Genomic DNA, 22,056 nt, shown 5'->3' with positions numbered 1-22,056 from the left:
ATGGGAGGAGGGATACAAGAATGAGGGGTGGGAGGGAAAGGGAAGAAAAGGAGTGGGGAAGGATAGTAGGGAAGCAGGGAGGGTGGGGAAGAAGGCTGGAAGGGGGCGGGTCTTCATGTTTTAAGGGACACTCGTAATTTTCATCTGCCTGGTGGTGACATAGTATGTGGAATTGAAGCTGTGTCCTTGAGCAAGGTCAGAATAGCAATGAGCTCCACACAGAGGACCACTTTAATGTCCAGAACAAATCATACCGGCCAGCACCAACATACGAAACCTTCAAGGTTGTGCAGCAATATATCGTATATCTGGTTTGCTTTTTTGAGGGGCACTAGCCCCTCTTATATGCAGCGTTTGTCCACACACAGAATTGTGGCAACAGGCATTCTGATTGGCCAGTTTGATTGGCCACTTCACACGGGTGTGATTTTTTGGGGGTTATGGGCCTTTGTGTGTTCGTGCCAATAGGCTGCTGTATGTCAGTGTGTATATGCATGGTGGACTATACTGTACCTGTATGTGTTCAAAATGTGTTTGAACTGCATGTGTTCTCCTCTGTGAGCCTGTCCTTGTGTGCACATGGCAATGCAAGACATTTACCAAATCACGTAGGTACAGTAGGCTACACAGCTAATTTTTCCATGTGTATACAGTATATTTATCCATTAACTTGTCCATTTTGCTAGTCAGAGAGTATGCACTCTCAGAGTTAAATGAAACACATAGGGTTTCACTGTGTTGTCCAGTATCCAGTGTTCCAGATAGTTGACCCAATCCCGTGTACTCCAAGCAGCAGCGTCTGGGTCATCTAAATGATTTGTAATACGTAGCTGAACAAATCGTTCCCAGAATAATTCATGAGCAGCTCTTGCTCTCATTAACTCAATTGTGTTGTAGTTATAATAACTACCTAGTGACAGGTTGTAAAAGGAAGGCAGTGGTTCTCACCTGGTTCTCCTCTGGGATCTGAGTTTTACGTTGATCATTAGGCTACACTAGTATATCGTCGGCGTCGCTGTCAGACGGAAACCTCATATTAGTCCAAAGCGGTTGCTTTTCAGGAAGATGGAACAAAGAACCTGTGTTCCAATGGACGTTTTTGTCACAAGTTCACTAGTTAAAGGAGTTTCGCACAAGCTGTTTTCTTACCGTATATGAAGACACGTATCCATTCGTCATTGAAAAAAACCCAAAAAAGAACATGCCGAGCGTACCATAACGAATTAGCGGATTTACCGTCCATGTGGGTCAAACGCTAGAACTCCTATTCAATTGCGCAATTGTTTTTTGTATTTTGTTTACATCTGTTCTAGATGATATGACAGCAACAATCCATGCATTGTTGACACTGCACTCTTCCTGTTCTACGTGTGCTGACGTTAGACCCCTCCTACGCTTTTCTTAAATGTGTGACACTGTCAATTATGAAGAAAAAACTAAAGAACTAAAAAACAAAAAACATAAAAAGCTGAAAAATGGAGATACAAGGTTTCTGCCTGACAACATATATCCATGCCTGTGCATCTTGGGTGGGGATCAATTGACCTCACACAGCGTTACAGTAAATGTACCACTTATTGCCTATTTTATTCTTCAACTATTCTAAAATAGAGCATTTACATGCTCATAAGGCATTGATTGTTGTGAGCTTGTAGATCTGCTATTTTCTAAATTTTATGTCATCACGCTCAGGATTTTGCTTTTGAGAAACACCAGCCTGAATCTTGAAGGAGAGTGAAGCAGACCAGATTTGAATTGCCATCTTGACTGGGAAAATCCAGCTTGTGAAGAGACACTAGATAAGTAATGCTCTCTCCTCCTCCACAAAAACCTGCCCTTTTGCAAGACAAACCTCAATCAGTCTGTAGGAGTTGCTCAGTGGCCAACAGCAGACAGCTCCCAGGTGTGAATGCATGTGTGTGCATGGAGCATTTATGTCCTTTCCTAGGAATTAAAAGAAGAAGAAGAAGAAGAAGAAGAAGGAGCATTTGTATCTGTCCTTTCTTAGGAATTAAAATAAGAAGAAGAAGAAGAAGAAGAAGAAGAAGAAGAAGAAGAATCTGAATTACCTAGAACATCTTAAATACAAAATCAGTCAATAAATGCCTAATATAAATAATATAAAACCAGACAATGGCCTTCTTATAGAGACAACTTCACATAGATATAGTAGATATCGTGATAGTGTGCACAACTGCACATGCACTCACTCGCTGATTAAAGTAATATAGCCGTGTCTCTGCCAGCATTTGTCACAACTGTCCTCTGTCTCACGGGTGAGTCTCTCTTTACAGCCGCACTATATTCTCCCTCCTTTCACAGCATCGTAGTACACACAAAGCCATAAAATCACTTTATCTGTCCCCTTATAGTTCAGCGTGGCTGAAGTAGTAAAATATATCATCACTGCTCATTGGCCGTCTGCATATAGTAATTATTTTTACCCACATAAATCCATGTTGCAATGGTTGTGTGGGACATTAGAATGCAGAGGAGCAACGGACATTCCCCCATATTGTTATAATCCCTGTCTCAACAGTGCAGTGAGCGGGGTGAAGGAGTGCAGTGGTGAAGGAGTGCTGTGAGAGTGCAAGACAGTGAGGGTGTTAGGGTGATGGATGGGTGCACAAGTATGGATAAAAGAAGCACCCAGGGCACACTAAAGCCACCTGGCACTGCTCCTAATCTTATCACGTATTCGCAAGAGAACCGCCTGACCTAAACATCCACACTCTGTTCCAAGCAGATAACCAAATTTATTTTTGCAGGTTGAAAAGTCAAATGTTGTTACTTTAATTTGAGAGCCAAAATATGATTTTTTTTTGGGGTGTGGGTTTTATTACAGTGAAAAATAAGACAGATCAGAAGAATTATTAGGAAGATCGAGTCTAAAGGAAAGGGTCATCGACATCGTGGTCAATGTGGTTCTGAGTGATCAACATAATTTAGGTTAGGACCAGTATTTCACATTGACCATTGAGTTGGTAGCCATGATATTAACCTTAACCACATGAACCCTAGCGTACTGTACCTATTCTGGGCACGACATTCGGCAAATATAGACAAACGTGGCCAAAATGGTACATCTACAGCTTTGTAAGCTTGTAGATCAGCTATTTTCAACAAAGAGATTAGTGTTGAGGCCAAATGGCCAACAAAAGTACTTTGTTGTTTATTGTCATTGTTTATTTGTGACCCAATTGGTGCCAGATCCTGTCGTTTCTAAACGCTGCAGCTAAACTATTGACTCAATGCAGTGACATTGGCATTTTTCGCAAGCAGAGCGTGCAAGTACTGCGATCGGCTGCGTATGTATGTCGGTGTTGTCCACCGGCCAATAAGGGTCCAACATTCTTGATGATGTAACTAAGGTACGTTTGGTGATCGGCTGGGTATATGTATGTATGTATGTCGGGGTAAGAATGGTGGTCCCTTATTGACTGTTGGTGGTGACGTAACTAAGGTACGTTTCAAGGTTGGTATAAGGTCAACACCTTGGTGTGTGCAAGGCGCAAGTTGGCACCTCGACAGAGTGCATTTCTTGTTACTTGCGCAAGCAGAGCGCGCAAGTAAGGTGGTTTATCCGACGCTTTGATGCGTATGCCGTGGTACATATACTGATTTTGAGAGTGACGTAATGAAGATATGTATCAATGCCGGGGTATAACCGGCTCTCGATGGTGACGTAATAAAGATATGTTTCAGTGTCGGGTGGATTAAAGGAAATGCCTCTATGTATATATGTATGTCATCTGAAACCTACCTTTATTACGTCACCATCGAAAGCCGGTTATATCCCGTCATTGATACATATCTTCATTACGTCACACTCAAAATCAGTATATATACCACGGCATACGTACGTATAAAACAACCCAAGTGACCACAACATACATATACTTTTCAACTTACATATACATACATACGTTACCTGTTAGCTAACCAACTAACATATCGTAATTACGTCACTATTGACGGCCAGTTATAACCCGACTTTAGTATTTAACTAGAAAAAGTGCCCTTCTGGGCACAGGTCTCCACCAGGAGGATAGGACTGTGTGTGATGTTTGGCAAAATGTTTAGGAGTAAAGGTGGCCTTACACTAGCCGATAATCGGGCATTTTTTGACGCTCGGGGGGTGCCCGACTCAATCGATCTGCTCGGGGCCGCTCAAAGCGCGATCGGGATCGGCCCGATCAACATCAAGAATGTTTGATATTTGCTCTGCCCCGCTCCGATTATCCTGTAGTGTGTGGCGCTATCAGATTTCAGATTGAAAAAAATCGGCTAGTGTAAGGCCACCTTAATATAAACATGTTTTTTTGTTTGTTTGTTTTTTGCAACAATTTTCTTCATTTTGTTGAGGAAATGCAGAGCCAGATCACTCATAGCATCTCTGAGGATAGAATTCTGGATGAGCAGGACATGTGCAGCATTTTGAACGAAACAGGCCACTCCTGAAAACTTTGGAAGGCAATGTTAGCCAATCAGTGTAGAATCTGAGAAATCCAACAGACTCGTCTTGATCACATGACTACAGAGAATGTGTGTACCGATTTGCGTGAGATTTGGATGAAATCTGTGCGACTAAGCAATGTGTTTAGCAGAAATCGGCCTCATGGTGGCGCTATAACCGGCAGATGTGGAGGAATGCAGGGAAAATGTTTTTCCATGGCCTCTAGGGAGTGCGCATACATAAGTTGTATACAGATTGATGCAGTTATAGCTAAAAACAGGAATTGGCATGTTATAGCGCCACCATGAGGCTGATTTGGAAAATAATGAGTGGCATGTCGTCCTCGGCCTAGTGGAAATGTGCGTGTATAATTTCACGGAAATTGCACACTGTTTTTGTGATTTGTGGCATTTTGTTCGAAACGGACCATTCATGTGAGCTTTGGAAGCCAATATTAGCCAATCAGGATGGAAGATGGGAAATGGTGCAAATCCGTGTTGATCACATGACTATGTAGATAGTGTATACCGAAGTGTGTGATGTATGGATAAAATGTGTATGGGTAATCTACAGAAATGTGTTTTGCCTAAATCGGCCTCATGGTGGCGCTATAACAGGCCGTTGAGGAATATTTGGGGCAGAGGTTCATCGTTGGCATCCATGGAGTGTGTGTGCACAGTTTGGCATGGATCGGGCCAACGGTACCGGAGATTAGCTGATAACGGACGGACGGAAGGACGGAAGGAAGGAAGGACACACACACACACGGACGGAGTGCAAAACATACTCTCTCCCCATGCCTTCGGCCTGGTGGAGACAATAACAATGTTTTACAGAGAGGCGTACAGAAAACCTATGATAGAGTCATGGAGAGGTTTTACTGGCAGATCTCGATGGCAAGGACAGGGACCGCTTAATTCCGTTCGTCATGTTTGCCATCCGTGAAGTCGGATGGCGTTAGTCGGGTTATAACTGGCTGTCGATGGTAGCCAGCCGACCACATAGTACTTTCAACTTACAACTTACATACATGTACTGTATACATACATACGTTACCTGTTACTCAACCAAAATAGAGGGTATGCGCGTGACATCATCATCATACCCGGAGGTTATGCCGGAACGCCTACTGGAACGCTTACTGAAAAAACTACTTTCTGACCTTGACAGCCCAAACATCCAAACAGAAATGTCCTATTTGATTGCATTAAATGACTTTAAACAACATTAAATTCACTTCGTCACTCACTTTGCCACTCGATCTGCCATTCACTTTATGCATGCGCATACTCTCTATTGAAACATATCGTAATTACGTCACCATTGACAGCCAGTTATAACCTGACTTTAGTATTTAATTTCAATGTTTTACAGAGAGGCTGAGATTTGAAAGTTCGTAGCAGTCGATAGTACTTGCGCGCTCTGCTTGCGCACTAGTAGGCCATTTATGGCCTACTTGTGTGCAAAGCGCAAGTAGGCACTCGACAGAGTGCAGTTCTTGTTTTGTTTTGCAGTGACATTGGCATTGATATCAGTAGTGATATACTGTATACTGTATAGTAGTATCAGAGGTTAATTTGGGTGTTATATTAAACAATGGTTCCTATCTTTACTTTACAGATGGGAACATGGTCAAAGTGATTAAATCATTCCCTAAATTACTTTATTTTATCGGTCCTGTCCTTTCTGATGACACTCATCTACTAACATAGGGAGCACATGACCCATCACTTAACAACTCATCAGCAATATTACATTATCATTTATCGACTGGGCTGCATAAAGTGCACTGAACTCACTCTACAGCTAAATGTATGGCTCACCAAGTGACCACCTGTTTATTCACCTGGTGGCATTAGTAAGATGAAAAAGGTGTCCCACTTGTTGGTACTGGCTTAGAAAATGCCATTAGTCAAATTGACTTGAATACATTTTGGGAAGAAATTTGAAGCACTCCGTTTAAAGGACAACTTTAGTTTTTTTCAACCAAGGTTCATGTTTTAGGTTGTTATTAGAGAAAGTATAAGATGAGTGTTAATTTTTCTTCATTTGCTGCTTTCTTTAGTTTTAGAGATTTTAGCGGCTTTTGACAGGGGGCGGGGGCATTCGAGCATGGGGCTAAATATGTATTTCTTTACAAAATATTATGGCGATTTATTATTTTATTATTTACTATAGTCCTAATATACCCCAGGAAATTACATCTGGCCACAGAAGATCACAGGATCTACTGAATGTGAAAGTAGCCTACTGGGGGGAAGCCACACTGTGTGTTATAGGCTCAATATGCAGTTTGACACATTCAGTAGATCTCGTGATCTTTTGTGGCCAGATGTAATTTCTTGGGGTTTAGTAGGACTAGAGTAAATAATAAAAAAAAAAATCGCTCTAAAACTTTGTAAAAAAATACATATTTAGCCCCATGCTCGAATGCCCCCGCCCCCCTGTCAAAAACCGCTAAAGTCCCTAAAACGAAAGAAAGCAGCAAATGAAGAAAAATCTCATCTTTTACTTTCTCTAATAACAACCTAAAACATGAACCTTGGTTGAAAAAAACTAAAGTTGTCCTTTAAGAAACCTTAATTTTACATGGCTTAATTCAATAAAAAACACCCTACATGTTTCAGCCCTGTGACCTTTCAGGGTGGTAAAAACATGTAAAAAAAGGATGTAATATATCCTATTAAAATATTATTTTAATAGGTTATAAACTTTTTTTATTTGCAGACACTATAGGTCCAAAATACAAAAACAAGACACAAAAACAAACAATAAAACATAGAGGTAGCCTATCACAATCAGGCTATTATCACTCCATACAGCAAATCATTTAAAAAACATAAAAATAAACATTTCCTCCAGTGTTTCCAAAAGCAAGAGGAGAACCTTGTATCACTCTGTGTGAACCCTGTTAAGGCCATGATTAATGCATTATTTGACTCCTTCAATCTACACATAAATCTGAACATAAAATTCCTCAGTACAGCATGAAAGGTGGGTACATTACTAGTTACAAACATCTCACTTGCACTGGTCCATCTTGGGAGTCTCAAAAAGATTCTAAAAGCATCATTATATGCCACCTGAAGTTTTTTCATTTTTGCACTGCTAAAACGGCACCACAAGTGAGCCGTGTATAGTGGAGTGCAATATGTTTTAAAAAGTGCTATTTTCACGTTGTCTGTACACATGTGAAACTTCCGTGCCAGCATATTGGCTTGGCCATATAATTTACAGCACTGACGCTGCACATCATCATCGTCACAGGAATCATCCCTGATAATGTGCCCCAGGTATTTAAACTTCTTTACTACCTCTAATACCTCACCTGCCAAAGAGAAAGAGGGAAAGGTGAGCTTCTGGTCGTCCTTTGTTTTACACATCATAACGACACTCTTTTTAGAGTTAAACTTTATGTCAAATAAAAAGCCATACTTGGTACAGACCCGTAATAGCTGCTGTAGGCCAGCACTGTATGGGGATAGTACAACAAGATCGTCTGCGTAGATCATGTGATTGATAAGGTTATCCCCACCATGCACCCAGTTTTACACTCATTAAGCTGTTTAGATAAATCATCCATGTATAAATTAAATAATAGTGACGACAAAATTCCCCCCTGGCGCACTCCATTGGACACCAGAAAGGGTGTTGACGTACTCGTTCCCCACCTAGCCTGCATAGTTTGGTGAGAGTACCAATACTGCAGGACCCTTATTAGATATAATGGGACCCCTCGCTCTTGTAGTTTTAAGAACAGTTTGCCATGATGGATACGATCAAAAGCCTGTGAGGCATCCAGAAAATACATAAATATTGTACTGTACTGACTGTACTGTACTGACTGACAATTTCCTTGAGCGTGTAAATACATAAATCCGTGCCATGTTTTTTCTTAAAACCAAATTGGTTGTCGGTGGTTGCTGTATACTCTTTGAGCCTGTCCATGAGGATACCTTCTAGCACCTTTGATATAATGCTCGCTAGTGCAAGGTTGTCTTAGCTGAAGTCACTGATTGCCATTGTCAAGACTGGAGGATATACTGTAGGCCAACCATAATTCGACAAACACAGCAACCAACCCAGCAGCTGAAAACAAATCAAGCTGACAAACAACAAACGACAAAACAAAACAAACCAAACGTAAAAATACAATTTTTTTTACAGTTTACATACTGTACCCAGCAACGTATTGTGAAATGCATGAATATACAGTACCTATCACTTTAATTAAGGGTATAGGGCTAGTGTGCATTCACTTCAGAGAGATAGGACATAGCCTCTGGCTATTGTTATGGTAAATATGCTGAATAGAGCGTTGTGCTCTCTGCAGCGTGTGTACGACTATGGCTTGTGTTGTGTGCATCAAAGTATACTATAGCTGTCTCCACACGGCACCCTTTTTCTGCAAATGTGACTTTGCTCATAAAGTGCTACTGTATATGCAAAAGTAAAAGCGTGTGTGTGTGTGTGTGTGTGTGTGTGTGTGTGTGTGTGTGTGTGTGTGTGTGTGTGTGTGTGTGTGTGTGTGTGTGTGTGTGTGTGTGTGTGTGTGTGTGTGTGTGTGTGTGTGTGTGTGTGTGTGTGTGTGTGTGTGTGTGTGTGTGTGTGTGTGTGTGTGTGTGGCGTGAAGACCTGTCACTGTGGAAGGGTCCGTGAGCCATGCACTATAGGAGCTGAACACATGATGGCTGCTTAAATATGCATACACTCGATTTGTTAACGTGTTTGTTCGGCTTACTGCTGCCTGACTGGCCGCACGTGCCACAAGAAGAAAAGAGATGGACGGTTGGAGGGGGCAGAGGAAAGAGTGGGAGGGACACAGACAAGAGAGTGCATGGGAAAGAAGGACGAGAAGAAAGGAGACAGAGGAGAGGAGAGTGGAGGTAGTAAATTAGATAAATTCAGGCAGGCTGGGGGGGGGGGGGGGGGGGCAATAAAGGCCATGGAAGGGTAACTCAGGACAGACAAGAAAAAGGGAAGTAGTGAAAGAGGAAGGAAGGGTGGGAGAATGCTAGGGTGGGACGGAAAGAGTGAGGGATGAAGGCAGGGAGGCATGGAATAGATGGAGAGACATTGGACTGTCACTCCTCCTCTCCAGCGTGGGCAGGTTCAGACATGCATCTGTGTTAAAGGCATGGGGGAGTGATTATTTGCACACTCAGGAGGTCTGCATGGCTCTCTGTAGTACATCCATCAACCCATCTCCTCCTCCAGAACTGGCTCTGTACACTGAACCAATTGGTTCAGAATATAATTGTGTCATGTTGTCATTCTTTCTTGTGGTGTTTTTTTCTTCTGATATTTGTTATTTACACTGTAGATATCCTCACTATTTATCTACTACGGTATATTCTCCTCAAAACGTTGGCACCTATATCTACTCCTATACTTTCACTTAGAAACTCCATTCAAACTGTAAAACATCCATCTTACTGTGGACATGTGCACTCATACTTAAAACACCCCAAACATTATATGGGAAAGTCGATGTTATTTCAACTGAACACCCCCTTTTCTTTCACTTGTTTGTAATTGTGTGTTATACTGTACATCACCATGCTATCATTTACGGACTCCATTTAAGCTGCCCTGAGAGCAGCATTCAAAAGCTGCCCTCAGAGCACAAAATGAACATGGTTGTATGTATAGCATTTAAGCTGCCCTGAGAGCAGCATTCAAAAGCTGCCCTCAGAGCAGCAATTTAACATTCCCCCCATTCATTTTCCCCATAGGCTTTTCAAAAAGTTTTTATTTAAAGACGTTTACACCGTAGACAAAGCCAACTCGGCTCATGACAAACCTTCACTAAAACAGCCGGTCCAACGCTCCACACGTTCTCTTCTCTCTACTTGCTCCAAAACTATGGAATTAACTTCCCAATGCAATCAGAACTGCAGACTTACTCCAAACTTCCACCATAGTGTGAAATCTCACCTCTTCAGACTCCATCTTAGCACTTGCCGTAGCACTAGCCTCGATGACCTATAGGCAAAGGCTAAACTTATGTAACTTAGATAGCATTTTATGTAGTCATAGCACTCTAGTGTATACTCATAGTTTTATTGTACAGATATTCTTAGACCTATGTTAGGTTATTAGCTTGCTTATGATCCTTGATGACTATTTCTATGTAGCAATTTGATGTATTACCATGTGTTATTCTTGCTTACTGTAAATCGCTCTGGATTAAGAGCGTCTGCTAAATGCCTAAATTGTAAATTGTTGGGGGTGGGGTCGGCGTGCCAAATGGGAAGGGACGAGGCCGGGGAAAGTGAGCGGACATTCCCGGTTGAAAGGGGAAAAAAAGAAAAAAAAAGATGGCGAACGGGAGGCAGATGGGCCAACCAGGGCCCACCGATGGCCAGCAATCGCCACCCCAGCCCGATGATCCCTTGGGGGGCCCAACCCAGCCTGGCTATTAAGCCAGACTCAAATCACACTGTCAATCCGCCGACAGGCAAATCTTTTTTTGGCAACGGCTGATTCGCGTCTGGCTTTAGCCCGACCTCAAAGGAACCGAGCCACAGCCTTTTCTACTAGTACTATTTTTTTTTTGCTTGAAGAGAGCACATTCTTTCTTTAGGAACAATATTTTATATTTTCTTTTGTTTTCTTTAATCTGACAGGAAAGTCTAAATCAATATCGAATTTCCCACAAGCTTTCAATAAAGTTTCTGTTCTATTTGTTCTACTACTCGCTACAGCTTACTGATGCACCCTGATGTGGTTTCTATGCTTTTTCAGCAATTTGCATTATTTACAGATTTTAGTAATCTGAATCTGTAGCCTATCTTGTTTATGTCAATCTGCAGTCTTAATCTTAATATGCTCCTTCAATCGTGACTGGAAATCTGATGAAAGCCCACAGAACCTCTTACTCCATGGAGAGAAGTGAGAACAGTGTGTGTGTGATAGTAATCATTGCTATAGAGTGTTTGTTCACTAACAGAGGTCTCCCTGTCTCCCCAGCTCTTTAATAAGCAGAAAATACATTTTCAGGTAGATGACAAAAATAAAATTGGTATCCCTTCTATTACTAAAGAGCTGGAGAGACATGGAGACTCCTGTTACAACAAACACTCTTGTACAGTGATCAGAATATAGAGCTATTTAACACTTATTTTTACCAAAGAAAATCACTTACCCTATCTTGAATAATATCCTGTGTGGTCTACCACACTACTGTATGTCATGAAAAACATACTCTTACTAACTATCCCTTCCCCAATCCTGCCCCCTTCATAAGGTAACAGAGCAGGTGTGGGAAGTGTCTGTGAAGTCTGATCCAGTTTCCATGATGATGAGATGCTTGTGGAACCAAGCAGGTTATTGGCCATGGTTCAATAGCTTTCTGCCTCAATTGCCTCATATTTTGACGTTTAATTAGGGTATATCAGTCATAAAGTCGTGTTTATGTTTCTGGGGGAAAAAAGAGCTAGCCACACTTGCTTGATTATGGTAATCATATGGTGTAGCCTACATGATTGCTACTGTACAGTGTTTCTATAAAAATAATACTAACTAGAAAGGTGCAATTCTGGAAAATTGCAAGTGTGTGCACTGACGAGAGTCTCGAGGAATCCACTGGGAACTGAATTCTGTCTTACACAGGTTTTATTTATTACAATATATACTATACCAGTAAGACGCCTGAGGGTGAGAAGCGACCTCGCCCTAATGGGCCCTAAGAATAGGTTGCGTGCACGGTGCACGCATCCTCCTTGGTGACAGCAGACTGCTGGGCGAGCACTGGCGCTTTGGCATGGGGGGTCAGATCAACATATCCGCCTGGGTGACAGCAGACTGCTGGGCGAGCGCTGGCGCTTTGGCATGGGGGGTAAGATCAACATATGGAATGTCAGAACAGGTCATCTCCATATGGAGATCTAAGGGTGGCAGCGGGGGCAGTGTCTTGAGTGTACAGGGTTTGATGAGGGCCCAGGTAGGGCCGGGCCTTAATTTTCGGGCCTGTTGAGAACTCTCAATTTCGTTTTCGCCGGCTGCACTAATAACTTTGGGGCAGGCCCGTCTAGAGTTTAAATAGACAGGTATCAGTCAAAAGGGAGATATCGAAGAGGAAGGATGGATGGGGAAGGATCAACATATGGAATGTCAGAACAGGTCAGCTCCATATATGGAGATATAATGGTTTGAGGTTTGAGTCAGATGTAGAGTTGCTGGCCAATATTGATGACATCAGGGATCTCCATATATGGGCTTCGGTGTCTGATCTTCTTGGAGACCTGGAGGAGGCTGGTCTAGCTGGACCTAAGGGAACCGGATGATGGGACAGTGGCTGGAGGAGGTCAGAGAGGTATCAGCCAGGTTGTGGAGTGCCATAGGTGGTGAGGAGAATTTTGAAGTGAATTATTTGTGTTACTGGGAGCCAGTGAAGGTCATGGAGGAGAGGACTGGGGTGACGTGGTCTCTGGATCAGGTTCTGTTGAGGTGCATGGCGGGCAGCAGAGTTTTTCACATATTGGAGCTTCTTGAGAACTTTGGAGGTGGCACCGTACAGGAGGCTATCACAGTAGTCGAGTCTGGAGGTGATGAAGGCATGAATGAGTGTCTCTGCAGCAGTTTGGGATAATGTGGGACAGAGGCGGGCAATGTTTCGGGCAATAACTTCTGTATTAGATACCAAATGGTTCTTTGTTGGTGAATCTCTAACCCTCTAACTTTGCTGTTACATCTTAATTTGGCTTCTTTCTTTTCATTCATTCATTCATTCAAACCTTTATTTATTCTCGAAAGACATTGAGGTCATCCTCATTTTCCGTACACATACACATAGAGATACACATAATACAATATTTCAAAGCAATAAACAAAAACAGAACAGTAACATTTCCTCATCGCGTGACGTATTACGTAGCATGTTTTTTATTTGTGAACTCTTTGTTCTCTGTTTGGATGGAAGCTGATGCCTTTGACTTCAGGCATTGTTATTTGTTTCTACTGTTCATAAAAGCCTTACTGAAATAAAAGGGCTTTCATCTTGGACTACTCTACTCCCTCCAGTCCACCTGGACCTTTTTGCAGTACAGCTTAAAACCTGTGGAGGTTAGTGGGGTTAAATCGTGCTGGCATCGTGTCTTTGGGGCTGGTTGGTGTTGGCATAGCCAATTTACCACTCGCCTGATCTGAGAAAAGGGGGGTGGACAGTCAGACAGTTCCTGGCAAGCAAATATGTATTGCTGAATACATACGCCCCCTTTAATTTCTTTTTTCGGAATCAGTGGGGTCAAATCGTGCTGGCATTGTCTTCGGGGCTGTTTGGAGTTGGCATGGCCATTTTCATGAATTTACCACACACCTGATCTGAGAATACAGGGATGGACATTTCCTGGTGGGCACATTTTGATTGCTGATTAAGATCCCCCTGATTTAACTTCTGCTCTCTGAATCAGTGTGGTCAAATAGTGCTAGCTTTGTGTCTTTGCCAGCTTGTCCAGCTTTACACAAAGCTGGGCATATGAGGGACTAGCCCCCCTCAAAAATGTATCTTCCTTCCTTTCCATTATGCATGAATGAAAAACACAGTTTTTACTCTTAGGGCTTTTCCCAGCTGCCCTTGTGTTTGGTCAAGGACTGGGCTCTATACTTTTCTTAACTAGGAGAGTGATTACGAGAGACGAGGTCGACCACTGCCTGTCATCCAATCAAGGCAGACACCCATGGAGTTCTATTCAAGGCAGACACCCATAGCGTTCGGAGTCAGTGTTGTGGAGGGTCTCACACCACACGAGTGCTCCATCCAACTCCACATTTTGCACAAATATATCTCAGTGCTCTGCCTATAACATGAGACGTCAGACGCAATATATGTTACAATTTTGCAGAACAGATGTAGCCTACATACACACCTCTTTGTCGCTCTCTGTCTCTCTCTCTCTCTCCATCACTCAAAGCCATAGAGAGAGACAAAGAGAGAAAGTGAGAGAGAGAGAGAGAGAGAGCGAGTGACAGAGGTTAGCGCCTGACCAAAAAGGTCTCATCTCACAGTAAACACTCTGGCCTCTTCATTAAGGGATTACACGCGGTCGCGCAGCCTTTTGTGGTGCATGGGTACACCGATATGTGAATCTCTTGCAAATGTTACATGCTAATGAAGTATTACCAATAAGGGTGATTTGCGGGGCCTGGCTGTCACTCTGATCTGCGCAGTGCTGGTAACCTGCAGTCAGTTAGTGACTCTAGCCTACTCAAGCTACAGACAGACTGATTGATTTAATTGATTGAAAATGTTATTAACAGTATGCAGAATGGGTACATTTCAAACTAGAAAAAGTGCCCTTCTGGGCACAGGTCTCCACCAGGAGGATGTTTTGTGTGTGTGTGTGTGTGTGTGTGTGTGTGTGTGTGTGTGTGTGTGTGTGTGTGTGTGTGTGTGTGTGTGTGTGTGTGTGTGTGTGTGTGTGTGTGTGTGTGTGTGTGTGTGTGTGTGTGTGTGTGTGAGACGCGGCTTGGCCTGTTGTAGCGCCACCATGAGGCTGATTTGAAAACTGTCAAGTGGCATTTCTTCCTCAGCCTAGTGGGAATATGCATGCACAGTTTCACCGCAATCGGACGCTGCGTTGGGTAATTGTGGCAATTTGTACAAAACGGGTACAAAGCGGGCTACTCCTGAAAGGTTTAGAAACCAATCGTAGTCAATGAAGGTGGATTATGAGAAATCAAACAAACGCGTCTTGATCACATGACTATGGAGAGCATGTGTACCGATTTGCGTGAAATTTGGATAAAATCTGAAGGAGTAATATTAGAAAATGTGTTTTACATATGTCGGCCTCCTGGTGGCGCTATAAAGAGCAGATGTAAAAAATTCCAGGCAAAGGTTTTTTCTTGGCCTCTAGGGAGTTGGCATACAAAGTTATCCACAGATCCGTGCAGTTAGAGGTAAAAACACTTTTCGGCGAGTTATAGCGCCACCATGAGGCTGAGTTGAAAATGTTCACGTGGCATTTCTTCCTCGGCCTAGTCACTGTGGGAATGTGCGTGCACAATTTCACGGAAATCACACGATGTGTCCATGATTTGCAGCATTTTGTTTGAAACTGAAAAGCTCAGACTTTTTTTACGGGCCCTTGTCCCTTGTTTGAGCCGAATCTGGGTTGTACATAGTTTGTTGAACTCCCTCTGGTGTTGTGCGTGTGGACTTCGTTGACATTAAGGAGGTATTTAGACAGGTATCTTGGTGGTGTTGTGAATCTTGTAGACCAGACCCATTGTTGACTCTGTCGTCAACCCTAAACCATTCCAGCCTGTCAAAATGGGTAGGGGTGAGGTGGGTTCGGGGAGTGAGGCCAAGTAGTAGCCTGACCTGAGTTTGTTTTGGGAAGTCTGGAGCCTTGTTTTAAGGGCCTTTGAGGTGCTGTGGTACCAAAAGGTGCATGCATAGTCAAAGAAACCTTGTACAAGGGCTACTGTTAGGGTCTTCAAGGTGTTTTTGTTCATGACCAGTGAGGAGATCTTGTATAGGAATTGTGTTCTTTCTTTTCAAAATCATTTTATTTATGTTTTATAACAGAAGCTCAAGGGCAAGTATGAATGTTATCAAGTCACAGGTTCTTAAAACATCAGATTTTACACAAGAGTACAGCCTTCAGTGGTCAAGTGTAGTCAGTTACATATAGGAATAGGTTAGACCGCTCCTAAGTATCAGTGACTCAGAGGTAAACAAACATATAAATGTCAGAGCAGGGCAGACATAATCAAGACTATGTTGTTGCGCAAAACATGCCCCTTCAAGACAAAAGAAAAAACATTTTCTCCCCTTCAAGTCCCAATTTAGTAAAGCCAAATTGCGTTCTTTTGATTACGTTGGTGGCCATTTTATCACCGGAAAGATTTGCCTCCAGGATGGAACCTAGGTAGGTAATTTCATCTTTTCGTGTGACAATATTGTCACCCACTCTAACCAAGAAGCCATCTGCCATCTGCCTTCTAGTTCACATAACTTGCAGACAGGGTTTACAAAAAGGCCCATCAATGCACTTTCCTCCCAAGGAGACTCAGAACACAACTCTTACAACCATGCAGTAAAAAGAAAGACAGATTCTATTATGAAGGACTGAGGGGTTCTTGAGTTCAAATCCCCTTCACTACTCCTTTCAGTTACTGCCATTAGTCTGTCACTTCAATCCCTCTGGCCAAAAAGAGAGAGATAAAAAAACACTCTTTCATTCCCGCTGCAATATTCATATACTGTGTGTGTGTGTGTGTGTGTGTGTGTGTGTGTGTGTGTGTGTGTGTGTGTGTGTGTGTGTGTGTGTGTGTGTGTGTGTGTGTGTGTGTGTGTGTGTGTGGCAATACATCACATACATAAAAAGTAGTTATCATGAAACAAGCGTAAGCTAAGAACGTAAAAGTGGAATATCTATATAATGAAACTATACATGCATATATACTATACTATACTATACTATACTATACTATACTATACTATACTATACTATACTATACTATACTATACTATACTATACTATACTATACTATACATATATATAAATATATATACTATAAAGTGTTATGACTACATAAAATGCAATTATAGTGCTGTCTACGTAACATGCTATAAGTCTGTATAAAATGCTATCTAAGTCTACATAAAGTGGGCTAGGGCAAGTGCTACGGGCCATGATGGAGTATATATAGTATATATAGTATGGGAGCATATATATATATATATATATATATATATATATATATAATGTATGTGTATATATAGCCATAGGCTATATAGGCTATACACACGCACACACACACACGCGTGCGCGCGCACACACACACACACACACACACACACACACACACACACACACACACACACACACACACACACACACAGTAGTGTTATTTTAGATTTCCATTTTATTGTGATTAAAGTGCTATGTTATTTATATGTCACACCCTTTATTCAATAAAGTTTATTGTGTCATATTGGCCATTTATGTTGGAAACCCCTCCCCTGCAGCATTGTTGGAGCCACTTTTAATTAGGAAACCTCCTGGTACAATAGTTGTTGTGTCTCTTCCTGCTGATCTTCAACCCACTGGTCATTAGGCTACAATAGATAGGGAACATATTCATTCAGACAAGACAATTGAATATTTGTCAGGGAGAAAGGTCTTGTCAACAGTATTAGGCCGTTTTGTCAGCATCTGTCCATGGTGCTGATTTGCTGAATGTTAGCCTATACATTTCAGTGAGCGTGGTATCTGTCCATGGTGCTGAGAGCTTACGTTGCACTGCAGTGAGCGTATAGTTTTCTGTCTATTGTAACGAGTGACGAGTCCGACCATGCAACGTCCTGTAACGTTCTGAGTTTTACAGTGTGGCACTATAATGGCGTCTAGCCGTCATAGCTCAAATAATTTAATGCAACGTGAATTGTCATATGGATGGATTGTGCTTGCATTTTATCGCCAGTTTCCAGGTTTTGAATACCTTAAATGATTAAATCACAAGTGTTCTGGCTTATGGACGGATGTTATGGGGAAATGGATGGAGTGGGCTGAATTAGAATGTCTCTCTAGTCTGGTGCTCTTGGGCACAGGTCTGTGCAGGCTATATAATTAATAATAGGCCTAATGTGTGATATAGTTGTTTTTATAGTTTTTTAAACGAGCCGTTGAACTGAGCTGATGAAAATGTAGAACGCCGTGTATGTTATTGTTGACAGTCATCGACGTTGTTGAGCTGTCTTGCCTATCTTAAAAAATAAATAATAATAATAAATAATAATAATAAATAATAATAATAATAATAATAATAAATAACATTTCCATCAGTCGAGCGCTGTATGAGTTCGTGCGAGGTCTTGGGTTTATTTCTAGACATTTCTAGACATTTATTTGCCCAGCCCACACCTGGCCATTCGTTCCTCACACGAGAGCGCTCTGGGAGGCAGCTATTATTTTCCTTCCTGTAGTTTCAGTCGTGCGAGTGGAGAGAGTAGAGAAGCAGCAGAATGCGTTTTCTGTCACTCTGCTTTTGGCTGGAAGTGGGCTAATAGTAAACAGTAATAATAGAAAACCTAAATTAAACTCCCTGGTAGCTTTTATTACCCCGTTTTAGGGTAATTCTTCGACGTGATTTTTATTTCTTTCTCTTTTACCAACACACCTGCTCCCAATCACAGATGAGTGGAATGGTTTGTGATTTCCCCAGCTGTGTCGTTTCCACTTCAGCATGGGAACTGCCGTGTCCAAAAGGAAGAATTTGAGGAATGACGCGATATCTTCTGTGGCCGCAAAAGTTCGGTGAGTAGCCAGAGGATCATGTCCATGCAGGTTGTGGCGCGACACTGAAAATGGCACGGTGTGGGATCTATAGTGCGCTGCCCGCGCCGCGCGGAGCAGGCAATACACGCGCTTACTGATGGCTTAAGTTATATGACTGTTGTTGGGAATGCGTTTTCATGTGTATTAAAACATTTTTTAATGAATTGTCAGTAACTGAATTACCTATATGCATTCGAACCAAAGGTTGTTTGGTTAAATCAAGTTCGATACAAACTATTCTGATCACGTTGGCACGGTGCATTAATTGACAAGATGAGTCTATATACTAAAAAGTCATATAGCCTGAGCACTGCATGCATGAACATGGATGACAGACCAATGACTTACAGAAGGTAAAGGCATCATAGTAGAAATGGTTAAATTAAGCCCTTTGGTCTTTAACCTGCTGTGTGAGCATGTTTATGTTATTTGTTTAAATGCACAGATTACTGTAAATTGTGGTGATATTTTGCTCATAGATTTTTCTGAGTCAGGTGATGTGATGTGGGTCATGATGCATGATTTATTGATTTGACCTATAGGTCGGATCTCGGTGGAACTGCGGGGCTGCGATATATCTGGGTTGCACTGCATGCTTAAAATTAGAGCTCATAACTGATTTATTGGTATTATTATTTCACTTTTTGGATGACATTGTAGCGCAATTTTTCAGCCTATGTGGCCCAGTCATAGGGGAAATGTTGTTTTAAAAAATAGCAGATCTACAACCTGAAATTTGACATTTTTTTATGGGGCGTGTGTGTGCGTGCGTGTGTTTAATCAGTTCTAAAGCTTTTCAAATTGGTTAGAAAATGTGTGTGCATGCAGTTTATGTCCAAATATCTGTAATATGTGCTCTGCTCGAAGTCTTCTGCATGGACCCAAACATCTGACATCAGGCTTTGCTCCAAATGCTTTATTGTGCCAGCCCAGTACACAAGTGGAATGCAACTGATGTGTACATATATCGTTGCACCCAAGAGCAACCCATTCAGATGTGTATGTAAACTAGCATTCTCACACACACACACACACACACACACACACACACACACACACACACACACACACACACACATTGAATCTTAAGTGACAATTTAACACTTAGGGTTGAATGTGCAGATGTGCACGGGCATTTAGACACAGTGACCTTTAAATCTACTTGTGCAGTGTCAACCACACTGGCTTCTGCATGCATCTTAATTCTAGCTCATGCTGTCTCTCCTGCTGGTTATCCACTTATCCTCTCTCTCTCTCTCTCTCTCTCTCTCTCTCTCTCTCTCTCTCTCTGTATATCTTTCTCCCTCCCCTCACCTTCTATTTAACACCCTCACACTTAACCACACATAAATCAAGCTGATCACAGCATCCCGACACACAATTGGACACCATCCAAAGGAGCAGTTTGTGATGCCTGGCGTGTGAGCATCAGTGAATCCGGTAAACTGATACCGGTAGTTGAATTATACTCCTGACAAGCATTTTTCAGGGAGTCGTAGACACACACATACTACAGGCTGGTCTGCGAGGATTAATATCAGCAGTGGTGTGTCTAATCATTGCATTGTCACAGTATTCATATCCACAAAGGCATGAGCTGTAGGATGTTGTACTGTACATGGCCGGTATACAGTATGAAGGTGTTGTATCCCTCTCTGGATCTTCAACGGTCTTCCCCTTGCTTTAATGTTCCCAGTGAATGGGATATGTGGCCGCCTGATTGGCGTTTTCAAGTTTTCTACTATGTCCAGCTTTGAGGGTTTGTGTAAACACAAACATTGTCCTAACTGTCCTAAACTTGAATGCTATTGATAATGAATGGCCAGTTATGAGTGTTTGTGTAAACACAAACATTGTGTAGACACAAACATTGAAGACAAAAGTGAGGACGCAAATTGTGATTGGCACAGTATGATGATAAGAGTGCCCATCACTCCACATAGGTGTGATTTTATCAGAAGACAACATTCATAGGATAGATTCTTTTCAACATTTTGCAGCCCTTGTCGGTCACAGAGGCCTCGATACATTGATTCCCCACATTTCCGACCCCCATGAGCCTAATCCATGTTCCATAATTATTTTCTTCGACTATTGTGCTGCTTCCTCAGGAGAGACAAATAAGGTTAGGTGCGGCAGTCATGGAACTTACTCCCTCGTGTTCAGCAATCAAAACCTAATTGACCCTTATTTTATTCGTAATTCAACATGGATGTCACAATTAAAAGCTGTGGTTACTTTTATGACTACGACCCCCACATTCTACTCTCTCTCGCTCTCTCTCTCTCCCCCTCTCTCTCGCTCTCTTGTTGAAGGTCACATTTGCCCAGAAGTTACGACCACCACACTGCTCATTTCTGACCTTGAGCCAGCGTGACTGTCCTTAAATAATGTACTTACATGGGAAGACCATTTGGAAAAGAAAGATAAGTTCTGCGCACTGGATGATGCTCCAAAACCGAAAAAGTTTTATTCAATGGTTCCTTTTTTACACCATGGACAGTCATCATCACGCAGTGTGCAGACCTTATCTTTATTTTCTATTATTCTAATCTCTGCCCGGCACCTGGTTTTCAGTGAGTGGATGTGTGTGTTTTATTGTGCTTCTCAAGAGCATTTGGAAAACATGAGCAAGTGCTACTGCTTGTGCGTATAGCTACTGTAGTTTTCTTATATTTCATCTCATTTCATCTTGGTTGCCTGGGAGGCTCCTTGTTGGCAGGTATGGGTTCATCAGGAGGATAGAGGAGGGATAGGGATGAGTGGAGGAGATCTGTGCCAAGAGCAATTTTCCTTTGTGAAATGAGCTTGTGTGAAATAGATAGCCTTTTTTTGTACTTCTTTGTACATATTATTGCTGTTGTGTGTATAATATTTGTAAAATATATTTTCATTATAGAAGACTGTTCAACAAAGAAAAATAAGTGCTGAAGGTTGATTAAAATAATTTCCTCACGGGGTCTCTATCTTTTACACGTAAACGATTTAATTGTGTTTAATGTCTCTGCCCTGTGCCTTTATGGGCGATGAGGGGAAAATTACCATTCTTTTCTTTTTAAAAGCTCTTTGTAATGGACCAACTGCTTCCTCCCATCCTGTTTATGAAACGGCCTTTGTTGAACAGCATACCAAAGCTCTGAGCCTGATGTGATTTTGAACAGAATACTAACCCTGTCATTCCTGCAAGGGCAGGCTTAGGTCTTTCTGTCATCTTTAATATTTCAAGAATTCTTTCTTTGAGTTGCTTCATAAAGCTACAGCACAGCAGGCGCGGGACCTTTCTGCCCTATAGGTCTGCACTGCAGTGAAGTA

General features: G+C 42.0%; 1 protein-coding gene across 1 annotated transcript in view; it reads left to right on the top strand.

Moving 5' to 3' along the window:
* The first annotated feature begins 18,549 nt into the window (after positions 1-18,549).
* Positions 18,550-22,056, top strand: part of nsmfb (NMDA receptor synaptonuclear signaling and neuronal migration factor b) — a 48,364-nt gene continuing 44,857 nt past the window's right edge. The window contains exon 1 of the mRNA XM_079515799.1: positions 18,550-18,723. Within this exon, the coding sequence (XP_079371925.1) occupies positions 18,653-18,723 (71 nt within the window). The 5' untranslated portion in view covers positions 18,550-18,652. The remainder of the gene's footprint in view (positions 18,724-22,056) is intronic.

Source organism: Electrona antarctica, assembly GCF_951216825.1.
Source record: "Electrona antarctica genome assembly, chromosome: 12".
Classification (NCBI taxonomy): Eukaryota; Metazoa; Chordata; class Actinopteri; order Myctophiformes; family Myctophidae; genus Electrona; species Electrona antarctica.
The sequence above is the reverse complement of the archived record's forward strand: the minus strand, read 5'-3'. Positions and strand labels throughout refer to the sequence as shown.